The 12634-nt window shown below is 38.7% G+C and overlaps 1 protein-coding gene across 1 annotated transcript in view; it reads right to left on the bottom strand.

The window, feature by feature from the left end:
• The window catches only part of mlphb (melanophilin b), a 32882-nt gene extending 31415 nt beyond the window's left edge, over positions 1-1467 (bottom strand). The window contains exon 1 of the mRNA XM_071542817.1: positions 1334-1467. Coding sequence (XP_071398918.1) covers positions 1334-1461 — 128 coding nt within the window. The 5' untranslated portion in view covers positions 1462-1467. The remainder of the gene's footprint in view (positions 1-1333) is intronic.
• Positions 1468-12634: the final 11167 nt, after the last annotated feature.

Below are 12634 nucleotides of genomic sequence, written 5' to 3'. Positions count from 1 at the left end.
CCACCCTTCTGGCATGTTTGGTGGAATATAGCAAGTAAATGGTCCTATTGTAAGTGTAGGTGTTTTTCAAATGGTGGATCTCATGTTGAGTTCAGGGTTAGGGTTTCATCACAAGAACCGGTTGATCATCCAGCACACAAACAGAAACTGACGATTTGTAGAATCCATCTTCTTTAAGTCACCAATTATCTGGCATTACATGCATGGGTTTGATGTCAGGTCATGTGATTGCTGGCTCACCGTGGAATGTGAGCGGTCCAGTTAAGCTCAGGCTGACATGTTACGGTGCACTGAACCAACATCTGAGAAAAATACAGTAAGTCTTTACAGTGGCCTATTCCCGCGTAATGACCTGTGTAATATCCAGTGCAAATGTTTGAAACCCTTGAAATCACATAATGTGCGAGGGATATTTTCACTATGGACAGCGTTATTGTGTACTTATAATACTTTTCATAGGCTAGTACACTGAAATGAAGCCGTCATGAAGTTAAGAAGAACAGCTAAGGTGCTTTTTTCTTGTTCACCACACTGGATGGCAAATTGAGTTGAATCTGTTAAAGTTCTTTTCAAAGCAACTTCTGAATTCCTTGTAACCCTTTGTCATTTGCAGCAACAGGAGTTCTTGCCTTGAATTAACAATTAATTCACAAGAATTGACATCCTCATCAATATTCTCCTGGCTGACTGTCATCTGAGGAGAAGTGAACAGCATGCCGGTGTACTTTTTTTTTTACTCTGGCAAGAACACTTGACTTGTAATCCTAGATCACAGAAATTGTGATTAAAAGGAGCAGAATTAGCACGTCTGCTGGAGGGATATCCGTCTGAACGAACAAAAGCCCTGATTTCCACTGCATGGTTACATAGTATGCATTCAATGGGAAGGTATTTAAGTACCACAGTATACACAGACACAACTCAAATGTGCTATACAGAGGAGTTATGATTTAACAGAAAGGTATATGATTCAATAGAAATATGATGGTAAAATCTCAGTACAAAATAAGTACAGCTTTGAAAGAACAAACACAGTAAAAGAGTAAGCAGCTTGAACTTTATAGTTGCAGCAATACATGACACATTACTGCTGACATTGTACAAAGCCAAAAACAGAAAGTCAATTTGATGGTAGATGGTCTGACGTTACTCTCAAAATTTCAAAGGTCATAAAGCATAAACCTCCAAAAAGAGAGAGGAAGGAGTCCAAAGTGAGGCTAACTCTCACTGGCAAAGAGTTCAGCATCAAATGACCGGCTAGCTGTGGGTATTTGTTGAGAGGCAGTTCTTCATCTAAGAGGAATAAAACAGCTATATTATCTTTTCAACCTACCCAAGTCTGTCTTCCTCCTTCTTCCTCAGGTCAAAATCTCGCTGGACGACATCCCACACATGCTTGGCCTCCTCATCTGTGAGCTTGGAAAGATCCAGCTTCTTCCCCTCAGTCATGCCAGGCATCATGGTGAACTTTACGCCCGTAAGCCGGTGTTGGGCTACAGTGGGGTAATAAAAGATAAAATTGGTTGCTTGCAGAGCATGTGAAATAATGCTGTTATTCTACCTGAAGACTGTTGAGAGAGAGGTATGAGGGTGGGAGCAACATGGGCAGAGAAATGTCAAAGGAATAATAACTTTAAAGAGATGACAGAGTTTTGCAGAGTGCCGATTATCGTTCAGAGAGAAAAAATGAATGTAAACTTGCACTCAGAACATTGTTTATAGATCTATAGCATTTGTTTTCTGAATAACCGATCAGTGTTGCACTGCCTAACATTTTACGCACAGAGGTTCACAACATGACCTGAACCTTAATCAGTTGGTCAGTGATTATAGATATAGTAGTTAGTGTTTTGGGGTCCAATGATAAGCTTTTTAATTCCATGTTAAACAATTAATTACTTAATAACTTTTGAAATCACTTAGTTGTTCATTCCTTCCTTCTTTCCTTCCAGTCTAGTCTAGTCTAGTCTATGCTAGTCTGTGCTAGTCTAGACTAGTCTAGACTAGTCTAGACTAGCATAGACTATTTATACAGTCTAGTCTTGTTTATTTATATAGTCTAGTCTTGTTTATTTATATCGCTCTTTATCACAGTCAAGTCTCAAAGGGCTTTACATACCATCATATACATGTAATATACCATACTACATCATACATACTACATATACTGTATATATACACATCATACAGTATATCCTTCCTTCCTTCCTTCCTTCCTTCCTTCCATCCCCCATACCTGAACTGGCAGCAAGTTTTTATTGTTGCCATTAAGGTTGTGATAAATGCAACAAGACTGAATATAAACCTGGTTGGAACAGCAACTTCCCGGACTGAGGCGTCCCAGGACCTCCGAGGGTTTATAATAATAGTTAAGTAAATTCCAGCAGCATCCATACAACAGGCCCATTTGCTATAATGACAGACTGCAATAAGGGATCATTATGTAGGTGTTAAAAAACACTTACAGACCGCAACACAATGAGTGTTTATTTCACACTGGGATTCAATGTGTGAATGGCTTTTAGACAGTCAAACTTGCTAAACTGTCATCTTGTCACTTTTTGTGACCTACAAAAAATGTGGAAAGTACGGTTTGTGGCACCGTGAAAGGGGAAGGTTCAGGATTTTTAGAAACTTTTCACCACAGTCTCTCTTTCTGAGAAATTGGTGTCTGCTTCCTCTTTGCATTTGTTAGCAAGGAGCAGGTGAATGGAGTATGAAACTATTACTCTCAAAATCACATGAAAGTCCTTTGAAACCGTTGTATCACTTATACCTACTCTTACTGCATTTAGAAAGTATATGGAATTGCTTTCATGTGATTCTGAGTCATTCTTAAGCTGCCAGTCATGCCCAAGCCAATGATGCCCAAAACGTATCAGGGATTTGAAGGCTGCATGGATTTTTAGGCTGCTGCTGTTTTGCCTTCACAAAGCAGAGCAGAATAATAGTATTGATCAAGGGTCAGTGACTTGAAGTGTTTGCCCAGATCAGGTGTTTAAAACCTCTTTGCCTCACACTAAGACAGCTCCCTGTGATCTGCGTAGGTTCGGCACAGTTTAGCCATCACACTGCTAGGTTAATCACAGTCTGTAGTCTCTGTTAAATGGAGCCAACCCAAATATTTCCCATGGTCCAGCTTCACAATGGATTGATTTAGTTTCAGAAAATTAAACTTCCACCCATGTTGGCAGAGCAATACACACATGCATACGTAAACGCAACACGCACTTACATATACACAAAGGAATGTTCAGGGACATCACATAATTGTTTTGTTTTTCACGGGCCACATAAAACAATGGTCAAATGATGCGGTAATCTAATTTCTAATTCTGTAAATGGCAACTAATGTCCAGAGCAAGCACACCAGTTTGGCTATGAAACAACAAATCACATCTAAATGCTAGAATCTGAGATGCGTATTGTATTCTTCTACCAATGGAATATTACTGCAGACAACTTTCCCACAGTCAGATTCATGCACTTAAGGAGGGAATCACATTTCCAGGTAGTATACCTAGGCCCTATATGTATTTGCTTAGCGGGTGTGAGCCACTTGGCATCTCATTCTGGTACATTAAGTCAACACTAAGAAAACCAAACAAACTAAAATTACATTACAATATCCTTTGTCCTTATTCTCAAAGCGATCAAATCTTCAATGGACTGTATATAGTGTGCTCTTGAAAGGTTTGTACGCATTACATTTGCTGTAAACGCACAGGATTCAACAGGTGCACATTTGAAAGACTCCTCATGTTTGCAAAAGGAAGGCTAGGCCTGATAACGTACAGTATGTAGACACAGTCATGTAGTAGTTTCACCAGCAAAAGTGCAACACGGATCAAGCATGTATCCCTGTTTTATTCCCATTCAAGCCACAATACACTTTCCTATCTGAAGGTCTAGATGCAAGATGAAACAAGTTAGTTAGCATTTGTTTCAAACACTCCTAAATACATCCATTGTGTCTCTGATAACAGGTTGGGACCTTCTCACAGTTGAGAGCCATATCCCTGTAGCCCACCGGCAGTATCAATAGCACAATTTTCTGGAGGCAAGAAAAGTATCATCTTATCCAATAGAATTAACAATAGATTGCAGTAAGACCTCTGGGATTCAAACACAGGCAGGCTTTAACATTGATTATTAACCTCATAACATAACTCTTCAACATTGTCTGTAGATCAGTGAGCGCTGTATCTTACCTTGACCTCGGTGTTGACTGAGCAGCCTGCGGGTGTTTTTCCCCTGGAGGGCAGACCAGGCTGACTGCAGGACAAGCTAAGTAGCAGACAGCAATGCTGATCACATGTCTAGTTAACCAGGAGGACGAAGGGCTGGGAAGCAAGGCTCTTCTCCGCCTCCCTGGCCTCACTGCAAAAGGTCACGTTTTGGTGCTTTGGCCCAGCTGGCTCTATTTACAGTGTAACAAAAATTTTTGTAATGGTTATTGCAATAATAATTAAGAAGAATGCACATACCAACAGTTTGCATTTGACCATGATACTGACTGCTCTACTTGAATATCTGATCTGATTTCTGACTTTTTACATCATACTGATCGCTCTTGAATAATTTGAATAATGCTCTTGAATAATTTCTATTCTCACTGTTTTCAATGTTTTTCAAATAACTTCTTTTAGGTTTTAAATTAGCTACTTTCATGTTTTTTAAACAACTGCTTTTAAATTGACAATGCACTTGCTCATTTTTATTTATTTAATTGTTTAGATTGCTTGTTTATCATTGTTGAGTTTGTTATGCATCAAACTGGGAGCTGCGAACACAATTTTGTTGTATTTGTACAATGACAATAAAAGGAAATCTTGAATCTTGGTCACTGGTGTGTGAGTGTGCACTATTGATCATGATGTTCTGTAGGAGGTTGGAAGTGCTTAGGTCACAAGTGAGGAATGCTGTGTCTATATCACCCAAATAACAACTAACAAGTGACACCTCTTTATCAATGCCTGATATGCTGCATTCACATCTTTTAGGGGAAAACGTAGGGAAGGCCTGATGGTTAATGTTACAGCAGCTTCTTGGTGGAGTTTTTACCCACTCATGCCAAACCTCACTCACATTGAAGGCTGCAAGTTTTACTTTCATCTTTTTCCCTGTTGATTGATGCAATGCTGTTTTGAAGGATACTGAGAAGCAGAATGTAGCTGTAAGACTTTTATTTGCAGAGTGGGTGGGTTAACTTTCTTTCTGTTGGAGGAATCAGGTTCCACTCACAAAGCCAGAGTTTTCCACTTGGAATTACAGCTTGGAAGACAATATTGTTTTTTACAAGTCAGGATCTTGTTTTTTGTTTTTTTTACAATAACCCTAATGCGATGTAAATGCAGAGTTGGAGGGAGTAAGGATGAACATCACAAAATAAATTCTTACAAATGTGACAGCGCATGCAGAAATGTACAACTAGAAACTCTGACTCATTAGGGACGAACATGAAAAGTGAGTCCAAATGACCGTAAATAGAAAAATCAGGAAGACCATTCTTTTTTAATTAATTTCTCTCATCCTCTCGCACAAACATAAGGATTTGCCTCCAGTTCCTCCCTCAGTAGTTCATGTTTTCCAAAGGGTTGATTTGAGCCATGTGACATGTCCAGCAATCCAATGTTCTTGTTTTCTCAACCATCAGGCCCAGTTGTCTAGCCTGTGGACTAGATTCAAGATTCAACAGATTTATTTGTAACATGCATGATTGTACATGTACAACAGCAGTAAAATGGGGTTGCAACAACTCCGACAACTGTGCAAATAGCAAACGTAGTAACAGGATATCAATAATAATATATAATAATATAAAGCTATATACAGGGAAAAATGACAAGTATCATAAAAAACTATATGTACATAATAACATAGGATAGAAATAAAAAAAAAATAAAAAAAATAGCAAGGAATAGATAAAAAAAAAAGTAGAAAGGTGGCCAGTTATAAACAATTTACAATTTACAATTATCAGTGTGTAAATAGAGTAAACAGTAAGGTGCTGAGCTGCAAAAGGATGCAGAGTGCAAAAAAGTACAGGATGTATGTTGTGTGGGGTTTTAAGTACATATGGACCGTATGGCCTGAGGGAAGAAGCTCCTTCTCAGTCCTGGCCATGATGGAGTGGAGATGCTTGCCAGAGGCAGCCACTGAAACAGTTTGTGGTTGGGATGGTGAATGTCCTTAATGATCCGGTCCTATCCGGTCCAGATGATCCTAAATGAAGATGAAGAAAGTCTTTGGAAGAACTCAAACCAACTAAGATTTATTTCTTAAAGTGATGTTGAACTTTGGGTTGTGTAGCTTCCTGGCCATGATATAACCCCAAAATCGGTGATTCTCTGTTATCTAAAGAGACAGAGACAATAGAGACAATTGGAGTATTGTGTTTTTTTCTCTCTCCATTCACTGCCATTTTATGGTGAAACAGGTCTGAAAATCACACCTCTAGCACATAAATGAACACGAACAAAGCAGAAAGGTCTAATAAACATAAAGAAAGTGATTCACTTAACCACACATGAGCGACATACTATTTTTTTTTATATACTGTCAGAATCTGCTTTGTTCGCATTTGTTTATCTGCTAGAAGTGTGATTTTCAGACCTGATTCGTTACACAATGGCAGTGAATGGAGAGAGAAAAAAACACAACTCTCTAGTCCTCTCTACCGGAGCAACACATAACACAGATTTTGGTGTTATATCATGGCCAGGAAGCTACACAACCCAAGGTACTACCAAAGTTCAACATCACTGTATATAGTATACAATCTGTATAAAGTTATTTTCATAAACACAGGCATAATACAGTCTGTGGTGGACTTTTCACCCAAACATATTGTAAGATGTTTCTGGTAATTTCTGTACTCTCCTTGTTGCCTGTTCACTGCTTTACTTTTTAGTTCTTAGTCTACAAATAAAATATCAAACAGGTAAATAAAAGATTGAAATATAAATTAGTAGCAAATGTCAAACTGTTACACAAAATATATTACTGTGCAATACGATCTCGCCTTCACCTGATCCAATGCATGCAGGCTGAGGGTGTTTGTCCCCGGGTTCAGCAGATTACATAATACATCAGGATAGTCTAATTCAATTTAGAAGGCCAGATTCCAGCAATCACTGCTCACCATAGCAACTTTTTTTTCCTGTTAATTTACTGCTCAGCTCAGGTAACTGAGTAATGTGGAGGCAGTGTGACAACAATAACTCCTGTTTATCACAGGGTTTCCCCACTGGAACAGAGATGCTATTCATCCTTGATACTCTTAAATGCTGCTCCGGGACACAGAAATCAGCTTTGTTCAACCTGCTATCTTTAAAGGGAATACCATTAGGTTTAAGAATTCATATATGTTACCTCAAAGGTCTAGGATAGTCGATATTAGTGAACATGAACAAAACGTTTTTTTTTTAGAGCATCCATCGGCCTCCAAGAGCAGCTCAATTTGAAGTTTTTCTGGTTCATGCACGTTGGTTGGAAGGCGAGGTAGTGACAGTTTTATTTTTCTCATGCCATCACAGTTCATTCTCAACAGGTTTATTGAGAAAATGTGAGTTTATTTCCAGAAAATTCTCATACGCTCAAAGGTAACTTTACCTTCATTCCCAATCCCTTCTCTGTGATGCAGCTTTTACTATACTGTATTTTTATATGCACACAAGACCACAAATTACATATTTACAAGGAAATCACAGAACTACCTTTCCTGGGGCTTTAATGAAAGCATCAAAAGTCTTTGTTATTACATGTTGCATTCTTAAATTCAGTGTTATTCCCCTTTAAGGAACTTGGCCTATACACTTAAAATGTTCTTCAATATACACTATAGATGAGATTGCATTCCAATTTAATTTATTTTTATATATTTAAATGTATTATATTTATTACTACTACTACTACTACTACTATTTAATTTGTTATTCATGATCATTCCTTAAATTCAGTTCAAGAATCAATCCTGTAGTTTTTTTCAAAATGCAGCCTATCCAGGGTGTTTCCCTGCCTTCTGCCCAATGCATGCTGGGATAGGTGCCAGTGTGACCCTGGAATACGTAGCTTGTGTCCTTGTAGAGAATTTTCTGTTCCTTCCAAGTTGTCTTGGAGCAAGAACAGAGAAGGCATGTTTACAGGAGATGGGCTGTGTGCTTTGTGTCACACGATTGATTAAGACAAACGGGTGTTCATCTTCCTAGCTGTATCAACCAGCTGTGTGCTATATATAGACTATAGTGGCATTTGCATGTGATGCGTTGTTCTCGCAATGAATCTTGGGACTTCCCATTCATTCTTGTAGGCCAACGCACTGTCCGATGCATCTTTGGCTGGCAAGTAAACTTTTGGGATCTTTATCCCTCTACGTCTTCTGTGCTCTTTTGTTTTGGAATTGTACTTTGGCTGTTAGATATTTACATGAAACGTGTCACGGAGGACACAAGAACACATGAGAAAGCATGTGGAGAACGACCTACAGAACCCCTCCTTCTCCTTTGCTTTCTTCCTCTTCCCTGCCTGCTGTGACTCAGTTGCTCCTGGGCGTGTCTTAGTTTTTGTTTCCTGCCCCTTACATCACCTTCCCACACACGTACGGCAATGCATGAAACACCCTCCATGTTGAATACACCGATATACACACACACACACACACACACATACACACACTCGATGCACTGATATACACATCCCATGTTGTTTATGGTTATGGTTGTTTTTGTTTGATTAAAGCAAAGGTTTACCATACGTTACTGTGTGGTCTCCATTCTTGTTATGGCTTGAACGAGCGGTCAGAACAAACAGGACCTCGCTCAGGATTTGAGCATAAGACCTCTAAGGTCCCACTGGACCATTGGCTGATTTATGATTTATGATTTATTTATTTAATAGGGACAGTGCATAATAATGAACATTTCAAAGGTTGACATTTAAAAATACATGGCACAGTTTAATAAATCTACATAAAATAATTATCGTATAACCTATTACAAAGATAGGAAGAGAGAAAAGAAAGCTGGAAAAAAGATAAAACAACACTCGTCATAACCACAAATTAGTTCACAGTGCACAGCAGAACATACCCAGAACATACACAACAAACAAGGCCCAAATACATACAAAACAACACATAACATACAGACAACACATCCACAAGTTTTTTTTATGTTAAATTATGGGAGCTTCTTCACAAGTACATACAGTATACAGTACTACTGTACAAGTACCAGTACAGTATATATAGGATCCCTTGCTCATTGCTATTTCCAACATTAGGAATTAGTCAGCTGACTGTTTTCAAGACAACCTGCAGTTTCAGTTGGCAGCAACTCAAACGGTGTTAATATGGTTAACCACCTTTAAAATGAGTGTGTTGTATGTTCAGGACTGTAAATGCATTAAGCAATGTCATTACTGGCAGCAAAAAGAGACGCATTATATCATCACTTACATGGCCACATGAGCGGAAATACCCAAGGACCAGCAGGAATCCCAAACCTTATTTGCATTAGATGAAAAAAACTACAGAGGTTTGGCTTCGAGCCCAGTCTGCAGTTATCTTCCCATATAATGTTAGCATCAAATTCTTACCATCTTATCTTGGCCTACACCCAGTGCAAACAAGAGAGCGTCCATGACAATCCTGCACAGCACATGACTGTCCTGAAAACGGTCTGCATGTATACAGTGCATTTCATGGTTAATTTTAGACTCATTCTTCCTGTGCTGGTCTGGGTTCAGATTCCTCTCCTGAGCAACTTGTGATATTGTGTATCCTCCACCTGCAATACATCCAGTGCTCATAATGCTATATATCTATTTTAAGAAAAAAAACAATTACCACAAAGTACAGTACCATAATTTATTTAATTTTACTAGAGGTCACTTTTTTTAAATGATATATATATTCTATTTTTAGTCTTTCCATGTAGAATTGCATGCATTTTATTTTGGAATAAAACCTCTGAGATCTGAGCTTCACCTCTCGTTTGACCTATTATGCATTTTTTTCAGCAATGTCATCATGTCCTGTTTGCTCCACCCACTTATAATACAGAGTTATAATGAGTGAATTTAGACATCCTGGAGCACATACTAAATCCATTAGGCCTATCTGTATCTGTAACTGAAACTTGAAACCCATCTCCTTGCTACGCTTAAACACTGAAGTAATAGGCATAAGCAAACAAGATAAGATGGCAAACAATAACAATGGAAATAGAAGGGAAAAACTGGTGCACACACACACACACACACCCACTGAGACACACACACACACACACACACACACAAACACACACACACACACACACACACACACACACATCTTTCAGATGTAGAGGTTCTCCTCACAAATTCTGTATTTTTTAAAGTAACACACATTTTCAGAAAAAAAAAATCCATTTTGCAACACTTTATCGTTGATTGATTTAACATAATAGTGTTTCAACCTATACCCAGTTCATGATAGCTTTTAAATTTGCTACATTTTTCCCAGGTCTTTCCTGGGAAACCCTACAGAAACTCAAGCTCCAAGCTCCGCCTACACTGTTTGATTGTCAAGTGATCTCTGGGAACGCTTAGCACCAAAGATGTTGCCCACAAAAAACAAACAAAAAAAAAGAAAAAAACAAGAATTTTGACAATTACTGCTCTAAGCCTCTGGGGGTCGTCCACACAGAGAACCGAATGGTGTAATGACCACAGTGCGCTGACAGGCAACTATCACTATAATCCAAATGTCTTTTTGTACTTAAGGGATTCATATTTCATTAGATAACATGCAATAGTGAGTGAAAGGGAAGATGGTAGAGAGGGAAAGAGAGAGAGGGAGAAGGCCTGTGTCAAAGGTTATGATCCAGGCTCTAACTTAAGGCACAGTAATGAAACAGTATGAAAGTCGAAATCTTGTTGTGGACGTGAAAATCCCCTTGCTCCCTTTATCAACATTGCTTCTCTCCTGACCAGCGATAATCATGTGGGTTTGGCGTCTCCCTGCCGTGCCTGATTTCTTCCCCCCTTGTGAGATTAGGACCTTCTAGTATAAGCATTCACTCTGATATGGAGCTGCTGATTGGCTCTTCCTTGTTTGCTCTTGAAATTTGGGCCCTCCTCTCCACTAATCATAGGAAAGCAGGAAGAGGGGCTGTTTTCAGTGCCATGCAGTGATGAACTAGACTGTGATGCCTATCATTTTCAGCCATAACAGCAGGAAATGGTCACATTCCCCCCTCTGGGTCCCAAAACCAGCACAGAGAGCCAAACCCTTCACACTTACAGTCTTCCTCTGCACAGTTAAAGTGGTATCCCACCATGCATCTCTCATATTGAGTGATTTGACATGCCTGCACTGGTCATATTATATGGTCATGTAGCATTACATGGTAGGTTGAGATAGATTTCATCCTGAATTGGTGGTAATGCCATGGTCACTGGGCATTCATAAATTGTTGCAGTAAAGTCCAGTTAAGTAAGATTGAGAGTTGTAACTGGAATATAGATATACATTTCATATTCAGGAATTCCTTGTGTGTTTTCTAAAGGGGGGGTTTGGCTTCAGAGGGACCAGCAGTTTTATGGGAATCCCCCATTTTATACTTTGGAAGCTTTCTGCTGAATGGGTTTCCTCTCACACATCCAGCTGGGCACTGCTGGCTGTCAATGGTGCATTTTTTCCTACGTGAGAGCTGCTTTTGACCAAGTGACAAAGGCTTATTATAGAGACTGTTCTAGAGCAGCAGCACACATGGGCCTTTTTTTTTTTTTTTTTTTTTTTACGAAGCGTCACATGTTCCAGACAACAGAGGAAAAAATAAAATCATTACTCTTTTTCCTTTCTTCTTTTTTTCCCTTTCTTTTCTTTTTGTTTTTGAAAATGACTTAACTAAATATTGTGTTTGTGTGTGTGCATGTGTGTATGAGAGAGACAGAGAGACAGCGGGTGGGGCTCTGGACAAAGATGTGGCTTTCTTCTTCAGCCTCAGTTTTGTTAAACTGTTTAATTGGTCTGTCCAAGATTATATTATATTCCATTCATTCTAAAGTTTATAACCCAAGTTTGAATGGTAGAAACAATCTGTGTAGTTTGTCTTGGTAACTTTTGAGAAATGTCCTCCTCATACTTTATAGCAATTTACAATATTGATATTGTTATTGATTGTGATATTGATTGATATTGATAATCATTCTAACACAATTTAAAAAGCTAATACGTTAATCTTCATATTTGCATTTTTACTCTTGTTTGTCAGACTGAAATTGCAGTACTGTTGTACTGAGACTGCAGACTTGAGTGATATACTATCAGCTTGCATTACAGCCAAGACTAAAACTCATAACTAACGCTTGAGATTGGGGAATGTTAGTGATGGATGGTCCAGTGTACAAAAGACAGATGGTGAAATATTGTGCATTTAAAAAATTATGCCTCTGTTTTCCAATTACACTAAATACACGTCTTCTAGTTATCTCTTTTTATAATCTAGAGAGACAGACGAGCAGACAGAAAGGCAAACAGGTTGGAAGAGCAAGAGAGGAGAAGGAAAGACAGAGCACAAGAGGAAGAAGAAGAATAAGAGGAACAAGAACAAGATTGATTGCATAATGGATACGCAACGACACACTTAAG

Source organism: Centroberyx affinis, unplaced genomic scaffold (genome assembly GCF_046629955.1).
Source record: "Centroberyx affinis isolate AG114_WGS23_722 - 3 ecotype Tasmania unplaced genomic scaffold, CSIRO-AGI_Caff_v1 ptg004190l_1, whole genome shotgun sequence".
Taxonomy (NCBI): Eukaryota; Metazoa; Chordata; class Actinopteri; order Beryciformes; family Berycidae; genus Centroberyx; species Centroberyx affinis.
The sequence above is the reverse complement of the archived record's forward strand: the minus strand, read 5'-3'. Positions and strand labels throughout refer to the sequence as shown.